Genomic DNA, 26,713 nt, shown 5'->3' with positions numbered 1-26,713 from the left:
TTTGAAACAAGGCCCCTGTCTTACCCCATACAAAAACCAACTCACAACGGATCAAGGATCTAAACCTAAGACCTGAAACCCTCAAATTACTAGTGGAAAATAAGAGAAATACTGCAAGATATTGGTATAGGCAAAGACTTCTTGGATAAGATCCCAGAAGCGCAAGTAACAGAAACATAGACAAATGGGATTACATCAAGCTAAGAAGCTTCTCCACAGCAAAGTAAACAATTAACAAAGTAAACAGACAACCAACAGAATGGGAGAAAATATTTGTAAACTATACATCTGATAAAGGAATAATATACAGAATACATAAGGAAGTCGATAAACTCAAAAGCAACAAAACAAAAAACCCAGTTAAGAAACAGGCAAAGGATATAAATAGACATTTTTCAAAGGATAAAATACAAATTGCTATGAGACACATAAAAAATGCTCAGGATCACTAGCTATCAGGAAAATTAAATAAAAACACAATGAGATATCGCTTCAAGCCACTTAGAATGGCTATTATCCAAAAATCAAAAAATAAGAAACACAGGCACGGATGTGGAGGAAAAGTTACCTTTATACACTATTGGTGGGGGAACACAAACTGGTACAAGCATTATGGAAGAAAGTATGAGATTCCTCAGAAATCCATAAATAGATCTATGCTATGACCCAGCTACCCCACTCCTGAGAATATATCCAAAGGAAATGAAAGCAGCAGATGAAAGTTACCTGTATTCCCATATTATAGCAGCTCAATTCACAATAGTTAAGATATGTAATCAACCTGGATGCCCATCACCTGATGACTGGGTAAAGAAAATGTGGTACAGATACGTGGTGGAATTTTACTCAGCATAAAAAAAGAATGAAATCGGCCAGCGCCACGGCTCACTAGGCTAATCCTCCACCTAGCGGCGCTGGCACACCGGGTTCTAGTCCCAGTCGGGGCGCCGGATTCTGTCCCGGTTGCCGCTCTTCCAGGCCAGCTCTCTGCTGTGGCCCGGGAGTGCAGTGGAGGATGGCCCAAGTGCTTGGGCCCTGCACCCGCATGGGAGACCAAAAGAAGCACCTGGCTCCTGCCATTGGATCAGCACAGTGCGCCGGCCGCAGCGGCCATTGGAAGGTGAACCAACAGCAAAGGAAGACCTTTCTCTCTGTCTCTCTCTCTCACTATCCACTCTGCCTGTCAAAAAAAAAAAATGAAATCCTGACATCAGCAACAAAATGGATGCAACTGGAGATCATTATGTTAAGTGAAATAAGACCCCAAAAGACAAATCTCACATTTTTTCTTATTAGTTGTAGTTAATATAGAGTATAAAATTGGTGTGGATGCCATATCAATTGATATTTAGTTATAAATAGTGCTTCATTGAATCAAACTATGTGTACTTGTGTGCATTTCTTGGTTTGTATACTGTAATTCAAAAAAGGTTTTTTCAAAAATATATCCCGCAAATTGAGCATTTTTCTTATAACCTCTGCCAGTTATTTTGCACAAAGTAACAAAGTGGAAAATATGTTTGCCTTATTATTTTCCTGGAAGTAATTGTTGAAGCTCATAGTACTCACACAATTAAAGCAACTTCATTCTGTGCACCAAGGAGCAGACTGTGAAGGCATTACCTGGCTATCAGTACAGCACTGCCACCCGTCTCCTGTATTATTGCCAGTTTCCTCCATTTCTCAGACCCATCTACACTCATAAAGCCAAAATACCATATTAAACAGGATCAAGTATTCTACCCAATTGAAAGACTAATAAAAATTAGTCTTTCAACTACAAATTAATTACTAAATAAAAGACTTCCAAAGAGTTAAGATAATCTGGCAACCTAAAATCACACTGAGGGAAAGAAAAGTATTATAGCAGAAGGTTATAATTTTCTTTCCTTAGAGCATAACACTACAATGAATTGAAGCAGGCTGATTCAAATTGTATAAGCCAAATTGTACTGAATAATTTTGTCCTAAGTATAAGTGAAAAATAGGTGGCTATGTTTTTGATAAGATTTGTCTCCCAAACCATGTGTCAGAAGCATGGTCCTCAACTGTGGCCATGTTAAGAGGGAGTGGGACTATTTGGAGAGTACTACTGGGCTTTACTTGTTACCCGACCCTGTCTGCCTATCTTGCAATCCAATCTCTCCCTCCTGCAAACACTCCTGCTACTATAATACAATCCTGCATGAAATGAGCAGTCAGGGTGACTCTCATCAGAACCATTCTCCAAAACTACGAGCTAAATACACCTCTTATAATAATTACACAGCTTCAGGTATTTCATTACAGAAATGGAAAACAAATTAATACATAGCTATGTAGCATTATCTGAAAGTTATATTTCTGTGTATATACTCAAAAATTGTTCTTTCATCACAACTAGGTTTTACACTTATTGTAATAGAGCATTTTGAAAAATAATGGCATTCATTACAGAAATCTTTAAAATACTATTTTTTTTATTTTTTTTTATTTGACAGCTAGAGTTACACAGTGAGAGAGAGACAGAAAGGTCTTACTTCCATTGGTTCACCCCCCAAATGGCCACCATGGCCACAGCCATGCCAATCCAAAGCCAGGAGCCAGGTGATTTCTCCTGGTCTCCCATGTGGGTACAGTGGCCCAAGCACCTGGGCCATCCTCCACTGCCCTCCTAGGCCACAGCAGAGAGCTGGACTGGAAGAGGAGCAACCAGGACTAGAACCCAGTGCCCATATGGGATGCCAGAGCCGCAGGCGGAGGATTAACCAAGTGAGCCACAGCGCCAGCCCCAAAATACTAATTATTAAACTTATGTTATCTTTAAATAATCAATCCAGGGATGGCAAATTCTGTGTCTTGAGACCATAACTCCTCTCTTCCATCCACAAGACAAATGTCACTGCTCATCAGACCATTTCACTGGTCTAAGTCAGAGCTAGTCCAAGAATCCTGCCAACCAAATACAATCATTCCTCCTTATCTGTAGAAGATTGGTTCCAGGATGTCTGCAGGTGACAAATTCTAAGGATGTTCAAGTTCTTTTATATAATAGCATAGTATTTATATATATCATCCTATATATAATATATTAATATAATTATATATTAATATGATTATATATAATGTATAATAATGTAGTATATTATAATATAATTATAATATATATTAATATATATGAAAGCAATTTATGGGGCTGGCACTGTGGCATAGAGGGTGGGGCCACCAGCTTCAGTGCCAGCATCCTATGTGGGCACCAGTTTGGGTCCTGCTACTCTACTTTCGATCCAGCTCTCTGCTATGGCCTGGGAGTGCAGTGGAGGATGGCACAAGTCCTGGGATCCCTGCACCCACATGAGAGAGCTAGAGGAAGCTCCTGGCTCCTGGCTTCAGATAGGCTCAGCTTCAACCATTTTGGCCATCTGGGGAGTGAACTAGCAGATGGAAAACCTCTCTCTCTGCTTCTCCTTTTCTCCCTCTGTGTAATCCTGCCTTTATAATAAATAAATAAATCTTTTAAAAAAGTAATTTATATAAATTAATTTAATCTCTATATTAATTATAATGCCTAATACAACATAAATGTTATGTAAATATTTGTTATAGATTCATTTCAAGAATAATAAGAAAAAAAATCAGTTTATATTCAGGACAGATGCAATTGTCTTTTCAATTGTACCTGATTCATGGTTGGTTGAACCTATAGCTATGGAGGGCAGATTATACAGAAAGCAGGCAACATTCATCTATTGAAATTAATGCAGGAATGGAAACCTATGGAATGACTATTCAAATCTTTTCTTAAATAATATTATGCATAACAATGTGTTGTGATATAGAATCCCACTTTACTAAAAATATTATTGTACAAAATTGCTAAGAGAAAACCAGGGTCTTTGTGGTCTAAGATTCCTGGCTATTACTCCTGGATCTGTCATTTTTTTTAAAGATTTATTTATTTGAAAGTCAGAGTTACACAGAGAGAGGAGAGGCAGAAAGAGAGAGAGAAGAGAGGCAGAGAGAGAGTGAAGAGAGGTCTTCCATCCTCTGCTTCACTTCCCAGATGGCCACAATGGCTGGAGCTGTGCCAATCTGAAGCCAGGAGCCAGGAGCTTTTTTGGGTCTCCCACGTGGGTGCAGGGGCCCAAGGACTTGGGCCATCCTCCACTGCTTTCCCAGGCCATAGCAGAGAGCTGTATCAGAGGAGGACAACCAGGACTAGAACCGGCATCCATATGGGACGCCTGCACTTCAGGACAGGGTGTTAACGTGCTGTGCCACAGCGCCAGCCCCATGGATCTGTCATAAATTTACTATGTGACTTTGGCAAACCATTCGCATTTAAAAATTGAATGGTAATTTTCATCTGAGTTTTGTAAAGGAAAGAAATAATTTAGATTTGGGTAAAGAGAAGGTTTCATTAAATAGCGATTATTGCTCTTACCCTTGTGAAAAGAATACAGGTTATGAATAGGCAACACTAAAGTCAAACTCTGGCTCTTCTCCTTTACTATGTCTGTTAGTCATAGATAAATTACAGATAGTAACTGCTTGTTGGCGCCGTGGCTCAATAGGCTAATCCTCCGCCTTGCAGCGCCGGCACACCGGGTTCTAGTCTTGGTTGGGGTGCCAGATTCTGTCCCGGTTGCTGCTCTTCCAGGCCAGCTCTCTGTTATGGCCCGGGAGTGCAGTGGAGGCTGGCCCAAGTCCTTCGGCCCTGCACCTGCATGGGAGACCAGGAGAAGCACCTGGCTCCTGGCTTCGGATCAGCGCAATGTGCCAGCCGCGGTGGCCATTGGAGGGTGAACCAACGGCAAAAGGAAGACCTTTCTCTCTGTCTCTCTCTCTCACTGTCCACTCTGCCTGTCAAAAAAAAAAAAAAAAAGATAGTAACTGCCTTAATGTGCTCTTTTGTAAGAAACAGTTGCTTTATATATATATATATATATATACACACACACATATATATATAAAACATTGTAATTAGTCAAATCTTAACCAATGATAACTTTTCTGTTTCTTTTAATGTTATTATTTTTTATTATTATTATAATTATTATTCCTTCTGTCCCTGTCCCCAAGAAACTATGAAGGAACAGGTTAGTGGCCTAGTGGTTAAAAACTTAAAGTATGGGACCGGTGCCGCGGTTCACTAGGCTAATCCTCCACCTAGCGGCGCCGGCACACCGGGTTCTAGTCCCGGTCGGGGCGCCGGATTCTGTCCCGGTTGCCCCTCTTCCAGGCCAGCTCTCTGCTGTGGCCAGGGAGTGCAGTGGAGGATGGCCCAGGTGCTTGGGCCCTGCACCCCATGGGAGACCAGGAAAAGCACCTGGCTCCTGGCTCCTGCCATCGGATCAGCGCGGTGCGCCGGCCGCAGCGCGCTGGCCGCGGCGGCCATTGGAGGGTGAACCAATGGCAAAAGGAAGACCTTTCTCTCTGTCTCTCTCTCACTGTCCACTCTGCCTGTCAAATAAAAAAAAAAAAAACTTAAAGTATGACATCTGCATCCCATATCATAGTGCTTGAGTTTGACTCCCTACTCCAGCTTCCTGTCCATGCAGACCCTGGAAGATGGCAGGTGAAGGTTCAGTAACTGCATTGCTGCCACACACACTTAGGGGAGCTGAATCAAGTTCACAGCTGTTGGCTCTAGATCCCAGCACAGCCCTGACCATTGTGGGCATTTGGGAAGTGGACCAGAGAACTCTCTCTCTCTCTCTCTCTCTCTCTCTCTCTTTCTCTCTCATTCTCTCTCCCTCCCTCCCTTCCTCCTTCCTTCTCCCTCTTTCTCCCCTCCCTCTTGAGTAAAAAGAAAAACTATGAAAAATAATTGGGTTGGGTATATGTCAAATGGTTGATAGAGTGAGAATGAAGTTAGGAATGTAATAGAATTTGGAAATCTTCAGTATCTGCAACCTATGGTTCTGTATTATTTGAATATCTCTGCTCTTGATTTACATCTAAAATTAAAAGCAGTATAGCATTAGAACTTCAAACATGTGAAATTCTTACTCACTATCTGCATTTAAGTTTTCAAATATTGATTCAACCATAGCAAAATGAAACTCCAAATGACTGGGATATAGCTGTAGTTCTTACCATCAGTTTATAGCTTGTGCGTTATATTTTTCTCTTTCTCTGGGAATCTGAATCGTAACATACATCTGCAAGGTGTTTGTTGACACCCATTGCCTATCACATAAAAGTGATCAAAAGAAAAAATTTTACTGGATGTGAAGAGACAAGAACTGGGAAAGAAAGAAAACTTTACATGTCCCAAAGGTAAGTCAGTGCTCTCTTTGTGGCCCATGAGGCACTCCATGCCTTTTAAGATGGTCCCCTTTTTCTCTAAACTAGCCTCAATTCAGATCCTCTATCAGAAATCAAAAGAAAATTAATTAATATAAGAATGGAAGTTCCTCACAGACCTATAATTGGATTATCTCTCCTTTTGAAAAATGTTCTGAAAACTAACCATTCCATTCAACACTTCCTTTTTCTCCTTGACTTTTCACACTGAAACATAAATTCCATAGCACAGCTTGATGCTATTATTTAACCACCTCTTTACAAATTACCTTGCCTGTGAGTCCTATTAAAAGATGTTTTCTGAAAAAAAATACATTTTGGGAAGTGCTATAAAAGGCAAGTCTTTGAATGAAGATTTTTATATAGATCTCCAAAAATTGCTATTAAATTATTCTCTGTCCTTCAACAAATAGGCTCTACCTTTCTAATATTTGAACATCTGACTTTGCTTTGATAAAATGAGATATTAACAAAAGTGCTAAAGAAGACCTGAAAGAATTTATGTATTAAGGAGGGAAGGAAGACAAGAAAAGATGAGACAAGGAAAAAGAAAGGATAGGATAGGATAGGATAGGATGGGAGAGGATGGGAGGGGATGGGAGGGGAGGGGGGGAGGGGAGAGGAGAGGAGAGGAGAGGAGAGGAGAGGAGAGGAGAGGAGAGGAGAGGAGAGAGAAGAAAAGAAAGGAAAAGGAAAAGAAGAGAAAAGAAAAGAAAGGAAAAGAAAATCCTAGTTAAGTTAGAGAATTATAAGCCACATGCAAGAGAATCAGGAAACCAGGTCAAAACCCTCTCAACCACCAGGCCATCCTAAATCAACCATTTGCCAGTGCCAGCTGATCCCATATGCAAGACAGAACTCAAAGATCACCCAAACCAACCCACAGAATTGTGAGATAAATTAAATGGTGATGCTTTCAAGGTATGAAGTGCTAAGGTGATCTTTTCATGCCCCATTAGATGCTAATTCAGAAATGTAAACCCTTTTCCTTGATTTTGAGAAACAAAACAAACACACACAGGAAGTTTACTCCAGAAAGAGCCAATTCTGGAGGACAGTATTTCACATAAGTTGAGCTCCGGCTCCTCTACTGTATGATCATATGAACCTCCTGTTACCTGGAAGGCTCCCTCAATACCTCCACACAACTGAGCTCCCTCTGCTTCCTTCTTTTGCCCCTATGTCTTCTCCATAAATTTCTACTCATATCTCAAGAATCAGCTTCTGGGAAACCTTCAGAAAACATCATTTAACAAATAAACAACTTGCCCCATCCTTTGTGCTATCCCTATACTATGTATATACATGTATTAAATATTAATACATCTATAGATTATTGAAACAAAAACTTTAGGTAAATTAAACAGAGGTTATTTGAATAAAATAAAGTAATTCATGAACCAGGCACCAGGGATTCTGCACGTTCCACCCAGCTGTGTGAGCAGCAAGCTATTACAGGCTGAACATCAAGGTAAAGTAGTGAAGTCGCCTGATTGGCTACTACAGCTAGGCATTTGTCTTACATGGGGATGATGTGATTAAGCACTTGCCTATTTGGGTATAGTCTGCGTAGTTGGCTGCCCGTGGCTGACCAAAGCTCAACTGTTTGTGATTGACTGAAACCTATTTGCTAAAGAAAATAATCTCCTAAATTGGGTTTTGGTTTGTGTGCATAGTAAGCTAGGTTGCAGTTTGTTACATAGGAACTCAACGTATAGAGAGCATCAAGCCAATGGCTAACTCTTTTTTTAACAGGATCAACACCTACTGTCTGGCTGTTATTCCCCATTAAGATGTGGTCCTCTCAAGTCCAGGACTTTTTCTGATTTATCCAGACATAATGATGCCTAGCAGTAGAAAGTGCTTAGAGTATACATTCTAATGGTAATAGTACTTTTCTGAATTATAAACAATATACAATAGAATGTATAAATCTTAGCTGTAAACTTCACTAAACTTTGACATATACATACATATATATGTGTGTATGTATATATATATATATATATATAAATCCAAGTAATCATCACACAGTTCAAGATACAGCACATTTCCATCATGCCAGAGTTTCCTCCTTCTCTTTGCAGTCAACTTTCCACCAACATCACAATCCGTCCCCACAACCTGAAAACAATCTCTGTTCTCATTTGCACCAGCATAGATTAGCTTGGTCTGTCCTTCTATTGCATATAAATGAAATCATTCAGTAGGTATTATTTTGTGTCTAGCTTCTTTCTCTAAACACAAGGTTTTTAAGATCCAGTCTTGCCATTGCATGAATCAATCATCTGTCCTTTTGATTGCTTCAAGGTATCCCTATGTGTGGATAGACCACAATTTAACTGTTTTCCTTGTGGTGAACATTTGGGTGCTTTTCAAGTTGGGCTTATGATGAATAAAGCTACTCTGAACATTATCAGACATCTTTACATAGACATAAGCATTCATTTCCACTGAATGTGCTTCAAGCTGTGGAAGTGCTGAGATAGCATTGATACATATTTATATTGGAAACTGCTGAAGAGTTCTCTAAAGTAGTTGTATGATTTACAATCCCATGTGTAACACTAAGTCCCCATTACTCCACAGAAATTTTTGGTGGGTAAGTAGTAACATGTCACTGTGGTCTCAATGCTGTTTTCGGAGTAAACTACTGGTACTCTATAATAAATAATAATCAAATGCTTGGTGAAAATTATGTTAAAATAAATATAATAATACAAATAATATACTGATTAAAATAATATACTGATAAAGTAATACTTATATATTATAACAGCTCAGGTTAATTAATAAGAAAACCTTGTCGGTTAATAAGTTAGGTAGGTGAATAGTGTTCCTGCTATAAGTTTCTCAATATGTGCTCACTTTTGTTTCTACCTATTATATATATATTATATATATATATGACTTACGATAATGACTATTACAAATAATAAATATGCAAGAGTACTTCAAAATGTCTATGGAGAAACAGAATGAAAAGTTTTTTTTCTGCCAAGAAAGAAAAAAAAAAAGAAAAATCCAGGAATATCAGTAATATTTGAAGAATTCATAGACAGTGTATATTATGATAAGCATAACACATCCATAATTTTTTTTACTATATGCATTTTCCATGAGCTTTTTAAAAACCCATCTTATGAATGGAGTCCCAGCTTTGGTGCTAATTAGCCAGGTAACTGGGCAAATTACATCATTTAAGCTTTAATTTTGGTATCTCCAAGTGCAGGGTAAGAATAAAACCTCTCTAATAAGGCTCATGGATATTAAGTGAAATAACACATGTGATCTGCAGTGCCTCTGATTATTAAGCTTACTGCATCATGTAATGACTGAATCAATTCTCTGGATGAACTGAGCAACATATGGCAATATACAACAAATGACATATGAATAACAAAAGCAGTACTTGGAAATTTCTTGACCTCTAACTAAACTGTAAACATTAGAAAGCCAGGAGAGGACCTGTCTGAGACTGTATGAGAAACTTGATTAAACTTTTATAAAGCCAATTTGACAAAGATATGTAAAACAGATAGTGTCATCCCATGGCAAGAAAGGCTGATATGTTTTGTAAATTGCCAAAGGTGTAAGAGACAAGGAAACAGAGGAGCCATTCCAGATCGAAGGAGACAGAAGAGTCACAGTAGCTACATGCCATACATGATTTTGTATTGGATTCTCAAAGAGAATGGAAAATGGCAGAATTTTCCGACAGATGATAAAATTTAAACAAAGTCTGTGGATTTTATCACCATATTATATCAACGTGACCGTTACATTGTCAATGGATCTCATGAGGCGAATAAGCTGCAAGACATCTTGAATGGATTCATTCATTAAAAAAAAAAAAAAAATTGTTCTCTGTCCTGAGTGAGAGAATCCTGAAACAGATCTGCATATCAATCCAAAGAAGCACACGATAGGTTATTCTTGTAAAGCCTGTGGCTATCGAGGCATGCTTGACACGCATCATAAACTCTGCACGTTCATCCTCAAAAACCCACCTGAGAATAGTGACAGTGGGACAGGAAAGAAGGAAAGGAAAAGCAAAACAGGAAGGGCAAAGACAAGGAAAATGGCTCGGTGCCCAGCAGTGAAACACCAGCACCACCACCACCACCAGATGAAATCAGTCCTCCTCCGAAGGCTGTGGAAGAGGAGGAGGAGGGCGACTGGGGAGAGGATACAATCGAGGAAGCTCAGATGCGCAGAATGGATGAGATCAGTGACCATGTGTAAGTTCTGACGCTCAGTGACGGCCTGGAGAGGACTGCGGAAGAGCGGGTCAATATCCTGTTCGATTTTGTTAAGAAAAAAAAGAAGAGGGTGTTATTGACTCATCTGACTAGGAAATTGTTGCTGAGGCAGAAAGACTGGATGTGAAAGCTATGGGTCCTCTTGTTCTGACTGAAGTTCTTTTTAATGAGAATATTAGAGAACAAATTAAGAAATACAGGCGCCATTTTCTAAGATTTTGTCACAACAACCAAAAAGCTCAGGGGTACCTTCTTCACGGTTTGGAGTGTGTGGTAGCAATGCATCAAGCTCAGTTCATCTTCAAGATTCCACACATCTTGAAGATGTACAATGCAGACGTTTTAGAAGAAGAGTCATCATCAGCTGGTCAGAAAAGGCTTCTAAGAAATAAGTCTCAAAAGAACTTGCCAGGGGCCGGCGCCGTGGTGCAATAGATTAATGCTCCGCCTACAGCGCCAGCGTCCCGTGTGGGCACTGGTCTGGTCTCGGCTGCCCCTCTTCCTATCCAGCTCCCTACTGTGGCCTGGGAGTGCAGTGGAGGATGGCCCAAGACCTTGGGCCTCTGCACCTGCATGGAAGACCGGGAGGAGGCACCTGGCTCCTGGCTTCAGATCGGCACAGCTCCGGCCGTTGCGGCCACCTGTGAAGTAGACCAACAGAAGGAAGACCTTTCTCTCTGTCTCTCCCTCTCACTGTCTGTAACTCTGCCTCTCAAATAAATAAATAAAATCTTTAAAAAAAAATAACTTGCCAAAGAGATTCGTGTCAAAGCAGAACGGTTTATTAAATGGTTGAAGGAGGAAGAGGAGGAGTCTTCTGGTGGTGATGAAGATGAAGAGGAGAACATTGAGGTGGTGTATTTGAAGGCTGCCAGTGTACCAAAAGTTGAAACTGTGAAGTCTGACAACAAGGATGACGTCATTGATATTGATGTCATTTAAAGAGCCAGATGCAAGCTAGCATAACAGTGTAATGCTGCAACTTTTTCTCCATTATCAGCCAGAAGTGCAACATGAATGTGCAAAAGCTTAACATCATGCTACACTTTATACTAAAAAAAAATCTATTACTGCAAGTGATCTGTAATTAAGCCCGATGAGACAGCTAGGGAGTCCATACACATCAGTGAGCAGATATAGTTTGCTTATTTTATAGCATGTTTCATTTTGAAAAACTAGTGATGGACACATTTGGATCACATTTATACAGTTAACAAAAATAAAGATTTGATTTTGGTCATTCTTAAGATTTTTGGCTCTGAATGACTTTGGCTGAAGTAATTGGCTCCTTGTTATAATGTACTATCATTTAACCTGATAGGATTCTTGGAGTTTGTGATATATTGTTAGGTGCTGAGACCATAATGAGGTCTTTAGAGTGTAAGTGTGTGTATTTGTAATGACTTTATTCAGCCACTAAGAGATACAGTACTTTTAAAATTTTACCTCTGGTCCCACAGATTGGTATTTGGTAATGTATGTTTAGGCCAAGGTAGACTGCTAATCAAAAGACAGTGTTGGCCCGTGCCACAGCTCACTTGGCTAATCCTCCACCTGCAGCACCGGCACCCCAGGTTCTAGTCCTGGTTGGGGCACCAGATTCTGTCCCGGTTGCTCCTCTTCCAGTCCAGCTCTCTGCTGTGGCCTGGGAAGGTAGTGGAGGATGGCCCAAGTGCTTGGGCCCTGCACCCGCATGGGACACCAGGAGGAAGCTCCTGGCTCCTGGCTTCAGATTGGCGCAGCACGCAGGCTGTAGCGGCCATTTGGGGGGTGAACCAACAGAAGGAAGACCTTTCTCTCTGTCTCTCTCACTCTCACTGTCTAACTCTGCCTGTCAAAAAAGAAAAAAAAAAAAAGTGCAACATCTGAGGAGCAGAAGTGACCTGAGTGTCCTATAAAAGTTAATTAGGTGCAGGTTTTGAAACTTGAAATTTTGTTTTTCCAGTTTGTGTACAATTTCCCCAAATTTGTAGTCTTTGAAGTCATGTGCATTGCATGTCGGATGAGCCAGGGGAATTACTACTACATTAACAAATTAGCATTTTATGTGTATGTAGTGGTTGCTTTGTATTGAGAGAGAGAACGCAAATTCTGAGGCGTGATTAAATAGTCAACTGATTTTATTTGGGGAAAACAGGTAAAGGTACACTTAATCTCTAAAAGAAACTGAGCATAGTTTTTTAGCTTTTACCTTTATGGTTTAAATTATAACTTCAGAATGCTTAGACATACCGACATACCGTATATTTTGTTCAGTGTGGTTTTTCCCTGAATACTATGGTTTGTTCTTTAATGCCTTTTCCACTTGAACCACATAGCTTATGCTTTCTAGATTTTGGTTGCTATCTTTCCAAAATAAGGGTTACTGTGTTTCAAACTTGATTTTTGTTTTTCTGTTTTATTTTAAAAATAAGGTTAAAAGCATATTTCTAAGTCAAAGCCTCTATTTTGGTGTGAGACATGGGATATTTTTTACTTCACATTGAATCCAGGCAGACGCCTGAGAGGTGTGTGATGCTGGCTCTGAATGCAGGTGACTGGGGCCTATGCCGGCCCCTGCAGGGCTTCAGATTTGGACTGTGAGAGAATTCCTTGCCCAGTTAGCTAATGTAAACTCACTTGATCCAAGTTCTGACTATATTTGAGTAATCATGTTCAAGACAGAAATTTGTTGTGTTTATTCCTTTCTGCAAAAAGTGCACTGTGGGAATTGGGAGTCCATATGGTTAAGCTTTGTTTGGAGGATTTTCACAGTGTTTCCTTATTTCCTTGTGACCCATCTCACAGGTTATGAGACTTTAACAAATGTATGTAAAAAATTTTTTTCACATTGAATTTATACAGACATTTGATAAAATAAAGCCTTGTTAGCTTGATATTTTAAGGAATTGAAACCTAGCAATCTTATTTGAGAGAGTTTATTTACAAGAGCCTTTGGTAGGTTCTGGTGAGAGTGGAACAGGAGCCATATACCTGGATGGAATGTGCTGTGTCACACCAAAGAGGGAAGTTTTGCAAACTCACATGTCGCCTAGGTTTCAAATTCTGCTGTACAGCCAGTTTGCTTTCATCAACTGAAATACCCATAAGAGAGCCTGGTGACCTAAGCTAAGTTGCACTCAACAGTGTCAAGCTAATGAGGTTCTGTTATAGAGCTTTTTACTTTTAACCTGAAGGAAAACATGTTTAGGGCTTCTCAACACTAAAGAGAAAATTTTGGCTTGGATTAATGTTCAGTCTGGTGCCAAGTTTCCAGTAGAATTCAAATTCACGTAATCTATTGAATTTTATTCATGGAGGATATCCTAATAGAGTAATCCTTCACTTTGCTCTATTGAACTGTCTTAAAATTCCCTGTTTCAAATACCTATGTTACTTGATTAAAATAATTAAAATTTTAAAAAAGACTAATGAAAAAATGAACTGAAAGAATTTATTTTGGTGGAAAGAACTTTTGGATTTCATAATATGCATTTCCATGGAATCTTTTAAAAAGATTTTATTTATTTATTTCAGAGGCAGAGGCGGAGAGATTTTCCATCCACTAGCTCACTCCACAGATGGCCTAACCAGCCAGAGTCCATCTGAAGCTGGGAGGCAGGAGCTTCTTCCAGGTCTCTCACTTGGGTGCAGGGGCCCGGGCACTTGGGCCATCTTCTACTGCTTTCCCAGGCCATAGCAGAGAGCTGGGTGTTGATCCCACCCATATGGGATGCCTGCACTGCAGGCTGTGTCTTTACCCGCTATGCCATGGCTCTGGCCCTACATGGAATTTTTGAAGGCCTTCTATTTGTGTGGATTTAAAAAGTGTTTTACAACAAAATAAGCATTTCAATTCCATTTTCCATGAGTATTTTGAAGCACCCTTGTGTAAACAGAGAGAACATGCAGAACACAAATGTAATAAGACACGAAGAGTTACCTAGAGAGTCATGATGAGGCAGATACTAATTTTTCTCCAATGTTCTTACAAACTTTCTATAAATTTAGAATTATTACATGAGGTTTTAAGTTTGAACAAGTGTATTGGGAGATTCAACATGAGAAATACTTACAAATCAATTTCAGAACTTGTATTCAAAGAAATTTCTTTGATGCTACGGAAAAACATAGAAAACATTGCTCGAGCAAGTGCTCTGCTGGACTCCTCACGGCTTCTCAGAAGTGGGCTTTTAGCTCGTCTCACACACAGTTAGCCAGCTGGACACCACATGCAATGCTTCTAGTTCCCCTTGGCCAAACCAAGCATAATTCAAAAGGTAAAGCGTTCTCTAGGGCTTAGATATGCTAGTGTAAATAGGGATGAAGAAGGGATAAAGAGCTGATGTTTGGTAAAACAAGAATAAAAGAAACAACTATTGAATATAAAGAAGGAAATGAAATGAGCAATAGAGCTGTTTACAAATGCAAATTCAGAAGAATCTGCTTGATTGGTGATAAGGAAGATAAATTTGTTTTTAAGTAATAAAGAGATTACAAGACATTTTAAATTACATATCCAAAAAAATTTAGGAACCCCAAGCTGCAACCCAAGCATAAAGTGGACTAATAATGACTTCTAATCCTTCTCAAAGAATTTTCAGATGATCAATATTATGTGTATCCCTTGGATTTAACAAACCAATAAAGTTTTTATCATAAGTAAATCTGAATATTGACTATTGTCTTCATGTTGAGTCAAGAATAAAAACATAATATAATTTGTATCTACTTTTGTTAGGATTGTATATGTGTTTCATAATTATTTTTAATGTTCAACATGAGTTTAACAAATCTTTGTTATGGATCTACTGAGTACACTATGCTGGCAACAAAAACTGAACATATAGTAATACCTTAACTAACTGAACACTGGTTCTGATGTCTTGCATGCCCTGCCTTTTTATTACGTACTTATGTATAGACCTGGAATTTCTGAAAGTAGCCAAAGAAACTGAGTTTAAGTTCCTTTGATTTTTTTTGTAGCAAAATGCTAACTTTAAGTTCAAAAAATATATATTCAAGGAAATCTTCCAAATTTTTCTGAAGCTGGTGATGTGAAATGCATTTTGAATGGTCTTACAAAATGGATTTACAGCACCTGTTACTTAAAGAAGTTTTCCATCACAAAATATGTATAACACTATTTAGAAATATTTGCCAGTATAATTTTATGTGATGACAAATTTAGAGTATTTATATTTTTTTCAGTCCCCTGCAGGTGTAATGTGACTAGATGTAACACAAATTAGCTAATATGAAGAATTTCTGAAAGTAAAGTGATTTAAAATATACTATTTCAGTAAATAGAAATGCTCTCTGTCTCATTGATTATAATATTTGCATTACTTTTAATCTACAATTAAAATGCATGAGCAGCAAATGTAACAGACATTAAGGGTAAAAATGCCTTCAGGAAATTGTTAATAACTAGTGGCATCTGTGACTAATGAATGCTATATTGGTTTAGACTGTGACTAATAGAATAAATGTTTTGAAAAAAATCCTTATGTTCGTGTTTTATACACAGTAATCGAGTTGTGATGGATTTGTCCTGTGAATATGAATGGAGTGACTGTATGAAGCTTTCTTATTCTTGTACAAAGTTGACTAGCCTGCTTCAGTATTTGGTTCCAGTTATGGACTATTATTGCTTATTTATTTTTTATCATCTAGTGAACTAACAGAAAGCACTTCAGTTAATTGAAAATCATGATGTACTGTTATGTAAGGAGATTAATAGTGTAATTCACAAAGAAGATTGTCTATATACAATTAGCTTTCTGGCTAAGCTGCTTTAAACTGAATTTTATTTCTGTTCTCTACATTTATCAGTATCTAAATCTACTTTAAGAACTTCTAGCTATACCAGTAAAATGATCATTTCAATAAAATATACTTTCAACTGTTAATCAAAGTGGAGTTATTTGCATTTTTAAAGATTTATTTTATTTTATTTGAAAGGCAAAGAGAGAGAGATAGAGAGAGAGAGAGAGAGGTCTTCCATCTGCTGGTACACTCCCCAAATGGCCGCAAAAGCCAGAACTGGGCCAATCTGAAGCCAGAAGCTTCTTCTGGGTCTCCCACATGGATGCAAGGGCCCAGGCGCTTGGGTCATCTTCCACTGCTTTCCCAGGCACATTAGCAAGAAGCTAGCTGGATGGGAAATGGAGCAGCTGAGACTCCAACCAGGACAGGCGCCCATATGGGACTCTGGCGCCACAGGTGGCAGCTTTACCCACTACACCACAGCGCTGGCCTCAATGTAAGTGGTTATTAATTATGAATAATGCTTATTGGTTTGGTTCTGGACCACATGGATCAGCAAACTCATATAAGCCATTGCAGCGCGTGGCTAGGTGTGGTTGCCTGTGAATGGACATGTGGCTGTGTGTCGAGGTGTGTAGATATCTGTGTTTGTATGTATCCAATGACCACCACAGAGGTGGATATCTCCCATGGCCCTACCACCATTAGGGCCAAGTTGCTGTTCCTTCTGCATTTCTCACCACCACTGAGAGTAAAGGAGACATAAATCCGCAAATGACTCGGAGTTGTTTTCAGACCTGAAGGAATCTGGATCTGTTTGCCCTGGGTCCTAAACCCCGGCCTACAACTGCATGACCTTTATACTTAGTGGTTGCTCTCCTCTGATTGAGATAATCATTCAGGCCATTTTAATTCAATTCAGAGAGGCCTTAGAAACTTGCTTAAATGCTACAGTATAGTATACATGGAGGAAAATATAACCTCAGTTGGCATTGTAACTCTAGTTTTTTCCCATAGTCTGCTAGAAAAGATAAAGTTTCAACCCATTTCCCCTTGCAGTAGCAGAGGAGATCATGATTTGAAAAATACTAGAAATGAACCCCTCCCCATCCAAAACTACCCCCTCCAGGCACGGTCTAAAGCTCTACCACTAAAGATGCTTTCAAAGAATTGTAGTGCTTCTCAAACCTGACTCTAATTAAGTAAAAAGTTTACTATGGATCTTCCAGCATTGATTTGAATAATTTTATAGGAATGACATTGAATCATGTCAATCAGAGACTAGGTATAAACTGTTTCCTTACAATTTTTATTGAACTATGAAACTAATACTGGCATGTATGTTGACCAGGAAGTAACAGTTAAGCAATCCTCTCAGATCCTACTGAATTAATCAAAAAGTCTCATTATTATTCCAACAAGAATAGCCACTGAGTTTTAAAGGTAGTAAGTGATTTACAGTAACAATCTCAAGGCAAACAACCAGAAGTTCTCCCCCTCAAATTGGGGGATGTGTCTATTTTTAGAAATAATGAACCTATAGTAATAATAATGACAATGATGAGATTCTAGTAATCCATTTCATCCAAAATAGGAATGCTTTTTCCTTCCCTTCTTTCTGGTTAAACAAATCCTCTGCAGAACAACGTGAAGCCATAGAATTTAAAGTAGAAGGAGGTGCTGGCATTTCAGGCATGTTGGCATCCCATAAGAGCACTGGTTTTTATCCTAGCCATTCCACTTCCAATCCAGCTCTCTGCTAATGGCTTGCACAGAGCAGTGGGAAATGGGGGTCCATGTCTCCAGGCCCTTGCCAATCATGTGGGAGACCTGAATGAAGCCCCTGGCTCCTGATTTCAGCCTGCCCCAGCCCTGTCTGTTGTGGCCATCTATGGAGTGAAACAGTGGATGGAAGAATTCTCTCTCTCTCTCTCTCTCTGACTTTGAAAATAAACAAATCAATCTTTTTAACAAGGTATTTTAAGTGATTTCTAAACATGCTTAAATAAATATCTGTATCATGTATCTTCTGCCCTGTGACAATCCTAAGGATTGGATTGTCACAACAGACCCTAGAATCATAGATCTTACCCAGCACCAAATATCACCCATAGTTCAGTGTATACAGGCCACCCGTAGGCACTTACAAAACATCCCTTTTGGGGATAATCCAATATGCATCAGACACAGCATCAGTGATTGTCCATTTTCTCCTGAATTTAGCATAGTTGAATTTTGGGTTTCCTGGAAGTTTTTAAGCATTATGTGCAAAAGCATTTCACAAAAGGAAGACAGCTTGATTTGGGAACATTTTCATGTTATACTACCTTACAAAGCTTACACACTGTCCCCTAGCCAGTCATGCCTCCTATGTCCGTAAATTCCAGGCTTATTTACAATAAGCAATCTAGACAGGCTGGAGAAGTCCTCTAAAATAAATTTCATGTTTAGGGACTCCAGGTATCTTTCCACTGGTAAATGCTATGAGAAGATTTACAAAGGGGCCTGGAGAGGTAATTATTCCTCTGAGAATCCCAGGCAAGGAGAGAATTCGTCACAGCCTGCCGTTAACAACTTCCCTTCTCATGACTGGGCTACATTGTTCACCAGTTAAATTCAAAATGTAATCAGCTATGATCTTAGAGGTTTATCTCAGAAGTGATCCCACATATATATAGCATTTTATTCCGGAGTATCTCTGGAGCAATAATACAACCAAAAAGAAAACCTTGCCTATACAAAAGCCATTTTTAAAACCAAAAGTAAGTAGCTTGAAGTTTTCAAGTCATATAAATCAAATCAATATTCAGAAAAGTATCCATTAGGTAAGTTTTCTTTTCAAAAAATGGTTAGTTATAAAATTAAATGTTCTGATTTACTTTTTTAAAAAATAAACAGGTGATTTGGGTAATAAGGAAAACTGAACTAATTTACTTAAAATTTTTTCCTGTATGAACTGTAATGAGTAGACTTTAAAATGCATAACTAGTATTTAAAGGAAATCCCCAGATTGCAGAACTATGGGGTCAAAAAATATTTGTTGACTCAGCCTACTCTGCGTTGGTTGGGGGCAAGGGAGAGATGTAGAGACAGCCTTGTTGGTTAAAGGCTTTAGTCTGAATTTGAAAGTGCATTAACAAAAGATCCTATTAAAAACAAAGACAAGTGAATCTTTGATGTACAAAAAACATGCAGCAAGGGAGAAAATAAACAAATTTTTTCTAGGATATTAGTAGAGAAAAAGTTCCTTTTAAACAATTCTTTATCTATCCCTGTGCCTCCTAGAGATTTGGGCTCCAAATGTACACACACACACAAACACATACACACACACACAGTTAAAGCAGTAGGGGATTTTTTTGTTTGTTGGTTTGGCTTTGTTTTGCCTTTTAGCAGTGTGGAAATCAACCACCAGAAGAATGGAGCTATAGTTGAGCATTGTTTAGCAATACAGACTTGTTCTAAAAATATTAGACTATTTTGTCACTGCACACGCGTTATTATAAAATGTACTTATGCAAACTCAGCTGTAACAACCTATTGCATACCTAGCTTATAGTATGGTCTTATGGGGCCACTCATGTATTCATGTCACTGAAGGGACATCAGCATATGGTGTATGAATGTATTTGCTTTATGTGAGAAGCCCTCATGTTCATGTTATTTTTGAATCATTTGCACGGATTACTTTGTCTCAAATTAGATAGACAGAGATAGGTAGGAGGGTAATTAAAAAGAGAGAAAACTAGCCAGGGGGCAATGTGATCACATTTAAACAATTCAAACCAACTACAAAGTTTCATTTAATCCTCTACTTATAAATTATTCACTAGGGCACTTTGACTCCAGAAAGTTCATAAACTGAGTGGAAATCACCCAAGCAGAAGTAATTTGCTGCTTTTAAGCCAAAGCCCTGACTAGCTAGGGAGTTGCCTGCAGGAATTAACCAGAAGAAAATCCTGATTAAACAACTAATTGGCTTGTCTACTAATGAAAAGCAAAACAAAGGACATTTCTGTACTTCAAGACACAGTGATAAAAACAAAGGCTCTCAGCGCCACCCGAGAGAGGATGTTTAAATCACTGACAATAAAATTCAACAAGGTGAAGCCTATAGGAGGGAATGATGAGAGTGAACAAGGTTCGCATCCGAGCAATCGGTCTCAGCAATCCGCAAGACAGGTATGTGCTTTCCATTCCTAAATCAGTCTCACGTCTCGTCATGTCTTGTCTGATAATGGAATTTAATACATACTATGATATATGATTGCTTAGCAGTTTCACTCGATGCTATCTGAGTCATGTGCTATTTGGGATTATTTACTTAAAAACAGAATAACAAATATTTAGGATATTATCTTAGGGCTTGGAAAAGTCAAAAAAGACTTCTCACTGCAGATTTTCACTTTTGCTATCCGAAAAAAGGAATCACTTCTCAAATATCAGGAGTCTTCAATAAGTTTGTGAAAAATACATATTACAAAAAAAAAATGCATGGGTTTAAGGTTTTTTGCACAAAAATAAATTTATCTTTTCATCCCATTTCCATGAACTTTTTGAAGTCCCTTCGTATTAAATTGACTATATAATTTGGTTTCAATAAAGAATGTCTAGCATCTAGCATTCTGATGTTAAAAGATTATATTCTTTTTTTAAAGGATTTATTTAGTTGAAAGACAAAGTTACAGAGAGAGATAGAGCCTAAGGGAGAGAGAGGCCTTCAATCCACTAGTTCACTCCCCAAATGGCTGCAATGTCCAGAGCTGAGCTGAGCTGAAGCCATGAGCCAGGAGATTCTTCCAGAACTCCCACACAGGTACAGGGGCCAAAGGACTTGGGGCATCTTCTACTGCTTTCCCAGGCCATAGCAGAGAGGTAGATCAGAAGTAGAACAACCGGGACTTGAACCAGTGCCTATATGGGATGCCGTTGCTGCATGCCAGGGCTTTAACCCACTATGCCACAGTGCCAGCCCCAGACTATATTCTTTAGACCAGCCATTCTCATTAGGGAGCAATTCTGCCACTTAGGGAAAATTTGGCAATGTCTGGGGGGCATTTTTGGTTGTCATGGCTCAAGAGTAAAGAAACTCCAGAGATGCTGTAAATATCCAGGAATACACAGGGAAGTCCTCAACAACGTAGAATTATCCACTTCAAAATCTCAATATGACCAAGGTAGACAAATCCTGCTCTAGTATAACCCTTTCCTAAGTTCTAAGACTATTCCTATGTAAAATGGAGATAGCCTTGTTGTGAGAATCAGGCATCCTATATATAAAATACAGCCCATGGTAGCATATTTTAAGTGGAAAATATTACCATTATTATTAATAGTTTGTATTGCACGATAAGTTTAAGTTCAAAGTGATACTTCCAAAACCAATACACAATTAACTACAAAAAAAAATTTCATGATTTACTAAAATCATCTAAAAGGGCTACATAAGGTTTTCAGACCAACAGGAGTGTGCTACAAGGACTAGAGTGGCAGAGTCTAATGATCCAGATTTAAATACGCCTAAAAGATAGACAACACCACGATTACTTCGCGTGGGCCTGGAAAAATTATACTCTCTTTCTGGTAATATCAACTGCCTTTGCAATGGAAAAACATGGAGGGTTGTACCTGGCATTGCTTCATGAGAATGCTCTTAACCTCTAATTTTCATGTCAAATAACTCCACATGTTAGACTTCCTTATATGGTAAAACTCATGGGTTGTCACAAATATGGAGTTGGGAACTTCTCTTCAGCTGGTCTCAGTGCATTTTGCTCCGCGAAAGTCACTATGGTCATATTTAAACCTCACCTAGCAGGGTTATTTTCCCACCCAGCACATAAGAATAGCTAATTTATTATTATCTTGGAGCATATAATAGCCAACAGCAATTGCTAAATGCCAAGCAATACACTAAGTTCTTTCCATGTATTATTGTATTTAATCGTCACAAAAGTTGTAGATCCTGTCTTAATTTGTTGTGTACACTTAGCTAATCAATGGCAGATTCTGTTCTACCTGACTTTAGCACCTGCCAACTGACTTATCTGGCTATACGGCATCAGGACAGAAGGAATATAACAGAAGGGTTGAACCAACCCTTCCTGATACTCTGCCTACAGGATAAATGGATATTAGAGAGAAGGCAGAAATAAAAGAAATCCATTAAAGCATTGTGTTTCCTTCCAAAACAGTAGTACTAGAGAAGTAAGGTAGATATAGGGAGCGCAGTCCTCAGGTATATCCTGCATCATTCCCAGAGCTAAAATATGTGTGTTAGTCAGAAGGTCTCCTGACACCCCTTTATACCTTAACAGTCCAGTTTGGAAATTGTTTGCATCTACTCTTTCTGAGAATATATTGGTACAAGAAAACAGTTTTCTTACAGTTTCAAATATGCTAAATGTTAAAAATGACAGAAACTTACAACTCTATTTTCTCCCACAATATATAACCTTTTAAAATGTCACTTAAACAATAAGGTTCAGAAATACTCATAAATTATTTGAATCCTATAAGGAAATAGCTAGAAATGAAAAATCAATTTATATTGTTTTCAAAGTGTCAAAGAGCTCATTCACAAACTGAAATGTTATAGGTAATTCGCACTTATCTATAGCCAATAATTAAAGAACTGCAAACTCATAATAATGCAAAATCTCTCTTACCCTAGATTGACACTATTCCCATAAGTATATATTTATATAAGAACAAATAAATACAATGATGAAAATGTTTGTGAATAATATCATAATATTATGCAAAAGTTTTTGAAGGCTTTATCGTTATTATAGATTGTCCTAGAACCATATCTTTCTAACATGTTCATATGAACTAGCCACTCAACTTCCTAGTCAATAGCATAGTAATCATAAAGTTTATCTTACTACCACACAGGTTATTGCGATGTTTAAAATAAATTAATTTTTAAATGAAACTAATATACCAAAACTTTTACTTTTCAGTTTCAAATGGTTCTAAGATATACAATGCTTAGAAATTATGTCAAAATTCCATATCATAGGGTAGATATTTGGTACAGTGGTTCAGATATTCCCACATGAGAGTACCTAGATCAAGAGCCAGCTCTAGTTCTGACCCAGCTTCCTACTAATGCAAACCAAGGAGGCACCAGATGATGGTTCAAGTTCTTTGGTCCCTGCCCACACACATGGGATACCAGATTGAGTTCTGGATCCGGGCTTTGACGAGGCTCAGCCCTATCTATTACAGGTATTCGAGGAGTGAACATGAAAATTGGAGGATCTCTGTGTGTCTCTTTATCTGCTTTCCAAAGAAAATGAAAATAAAATGTTTTTAAGTCCATACCGTGTCACACAAGACATTCAAGTTTCTTGCCCCATCTACTTTGCTAGCCTCATATTCTCACACTCTTTCACATCCAACTATTTCTATGATAGTTCCCTTTACTTCTTTACAAACACACCCTAGGTGTTTGATAAACCTTAATTGTCTGCCAGGAATATTTTCCATGTTTTTATCTATCTGGAAGTCATCAATCTCATCTTTGTAAAACCAAGATGCTGTTCCTTTTTATTTTAAACTATATTATTTTAGTTTATTTTTTTAACTTTTATTTAATACATATAAATTTCCAAAGTACAGCTTTTGGATTACAGTGGCTTTCCTCCACCCATAACCTCCCTCCCACCCACAACCCTCCCATCTCCTGCCCCCTACCCATCCTATTCACATCAAGATTCATTTTCAATTATCTTTATATACAGAAGATCAATTTAGTATATACTAAGTAAAGATTTCAACAGTTTGCACCCACACAGAAACACAAAGTGTAAAGTACTGTTTGAGTACTAGTTATACCATTAAATCACATAATACAACACATTAAGGACAGAGATCCTACATGAGGAGTAAGTGCACAGTGACTCCTGTTGATTTAACAATTGACACTCTTGTTTATGGGAAGCGGGATACAGAGCAGACTCATAGAATGGCAGATGTCCTAAACAGCACTCTGGCCTCAGAATCATCCCTTAAGGCATTTGGATCTGACTAAAAAGCCCATGTGAGCATTTCAGGCATGGAAAGCCAAGACACTATGGCAAAAAAAAAAAAAAAAAAAAAAAAAAAAAAAAACTAAATGAAAGATCTCTGTGAGTGAGATCCCAGTGGAAAGCTGAGGTCATCAAAGAAGGAGGTACCTTTCTCTGAAGGGAAGAGAGAACTTCCACTTTGATTATGGCCTTGTCTAAATAAGGTCAGAGCTTGTGGATTCAAGAGGCTTCCATTGCCTTGGAAGCTCATAACAAGAGCCTTGGGTGATCACTGACATCATAAATAAGAGTGTCAATTGTTAAATCAACAGGAGTCACTATGCACTTGCTCCCCATGTAGGACCTCTGTACTTAATGAGTTGTACTATGAGAATTAATGGTAAAACTAGTATTCAAACAGTACTTTATACTTTGTGTGTCTGTGTGGGTGCAAATTGTTGAAATCTTTACTTAGTATAGAGTTGGTCTTTTTTGTATCAAGATAGTTAAAAATGAATCTTAATAAAGAATGGGATGGGAGAGGGAATAGGAGGTGGGACGAGAGTAGAGGTAGAAGGGTGGGTGTGGTAAGAAGAACAACTATGTTCCAAAAGTTATCCCTATGAAATTTATATTTATTAAATAAAAGCTTTCTAAAAAGTAGTGTGAGAATGATTATTTTTAGTATATCATAAACAAAATTTCAATTTTAATGAGTTTTTTAGCGATGGAGTGAAAACAGTGTTACATTTTACACTCAACTTCATGTTTATGTAAATTAATGACAGGTGATCTAATTTTTTTTCTCAAAGGGAGAAAAGGAAAGCGAAAAGAAATCTCTCAAAACCAAGACATTTGAAGAGTCACACAGCAAAAATCAAGGTCAGAATACAGATCTGTAGAACAAACTAGAAAGTAAAATGTGTTTTTCTCTGAAACGTGTTGGCTGGTGAAACATTTGTCCTTGACTAGGCTAATCATCTAGGGCTCAATGAGACCATTTAAAGATCTGGATATTTACAAAGAGAGTATTTCTTCAATCAATCATGCATCCATGTAAGTGATGCTGTTTTGTTAATCATTTTACATGTGCTACATCCTGTTCTATGGCTTGGACATATGGTGTGTACAGTATTGGCCAAGATTGTACTAATACAGAGCTTATATTCTTGAGAAAATGAGAAGGATCATAGATAAGCAAGTGCGTACATAATGAACAGCAAAATTCCATGCTATGAAAAGGGTATAAAGACAATAAAGTAGATGTGGATTGTACACAATTAAAGATAGGTACTCACAACTCTGCTCCTCTCCCTGGAGACCCTCTCCATTAGAAATCTCAGCTGCAGCTAAAGCTACCACTCTCATTGCTACGTAGAGGATTCTGAATTCATATCAGGTCAATTTCTTTCTTAAGATTCTATCCAATATTTTCCAACTAACTGTCACCAGAAGCAGCCAGCTTGCCTCAATTCATTTTTGCCAACGGAGTAATGAATTACAGTTCAGAGAGATGAAAGTAGGAATAGTAAAGAAAAGTTTATTAAAGTACGTTCCAAAGGAAGAATAGGCCAGTTGAAAGGAAATATGGCCCCCTTGACAGATAGTGAAGTAAAGTTTATGAAAGTATATTTTAAGGGAGAAATGGGCCAATCACGAGAGCACAAAGCACCACTTCTTCCTAGTTTGGGGCTTTCATCCGCAAAGTATGAGGGACATTCACTAGGGTTGTGGCCACGATGTTCACAATCAACATTTGTGATTGACTTCCGGGAGTTGCACATCTTTGGGTTCTCTGCTCACGTGGCTATAATCTAGAATTTTCTAGCTTGGGTGTACTCTTATTTTTCACTATACTTTAACCACAAATTAAATTGCCAAATGAGAAATCTTGGGTGAGAATAGTCAGAGAGCAGGATCCTTGTTTCACACACCTGGAGGAAGATCTTATGGACCCTTCCTCCCCAGTCTCTCATGTCTACTCATCTGCCTGACATAATCCCTGGACATATCCACCTCTGTGTTCTGCTGCATTCCACAGAAAACATGACTAAAGCTGAATCCATTCTTTCCCTTCAGATCAACTCCCTCTCCTCACTAACTGCCTTTAATCTCCCAAGCAGAAAACCTCATTCACCATTTTGTACCTCTATCTAGGAGGTCCTGAAAAGGAAATTCATCCCCAATATCCTTCCATAATGACCCTCAAAGCCACTTGCTCTCAAAGCTTTGCAAAGCTGAGCAGCACCATTGTGGTTCAGGTCCTTGTAGAAACCCATGCCCACATTATTCCCAAGCTCTCTAAGTGGTCACCTTTGGTAGAACCCTTATATCCCCTAACCTCTCCCTTTTCCATCCTGCACAAACACTAAAGCAGATTACTTTTCATTTTCTACCACT

General features: G+C 38.4%; 1 protein-coding gene and 1 pseudogene across 2 annotated transcripts in view; both read left to right on the top strand.

Moving 5' to 3' along the window:
• LOC100350477 (eukaryotic translation initiation factor 5 pseudogene) overlaps positions 1–11,555 on the top strand; it is a 64,952-nt pseudogene extending 53,397 nt beyond the window's left edge.
• An 8,684-nt stretch (positions 11,556–20,239) lies between these two features.
• CNGB3 (cyclic nucleotide gated channel subunit beta 3) overlaps positions 20,240–26,713 on the top strand; it is a 171,681-nt gene continuing 165,207 nt past the window's right edge. Inside the window, exons 1-2 of one of the 2 annotated variants that reach the window (XM_002710676.5) lie at positions 20,240–20,480; positions 25,126–25,195. In XM_002710676.5, coding sequence (XP_002710722.3) covers positions 20,289–20,480; positions 25,126–25,195 — 262 coding nt within the window. In that variant the 5' untranslated portion in view covers positions 20,240–20,288. Of the gene's footprint in view, positions 20,481–24,649; positions 24,714–25,125; positions 25,196–26,713 lie in introns of those variants that run through there. The other variant, XM_051844602.2, reaches the window with a different exon arrangement.

The sequence above is a fragment of the Oryctolagus cuniculus genome, chromosome 6 (genome assembly GCF_964237555.1).
Source record: "Oryctolagus cuniculus chromosome 6, mOryCun1.1, whole genome shotgun sequence".
In the NCBI taxonomy this organism is placed as follows: domain Eukaryota; kingdom Metazoa; phylum Chordata; class Mammalia; order Lagomorpha; family Leporidae; genus Oryctolagus; species Oryctolagus cuniculus.
Note: the sequence above shows the minus strand (reverse complement) of the source record. Positions and strands in the feature narration are given on the sequence as shown.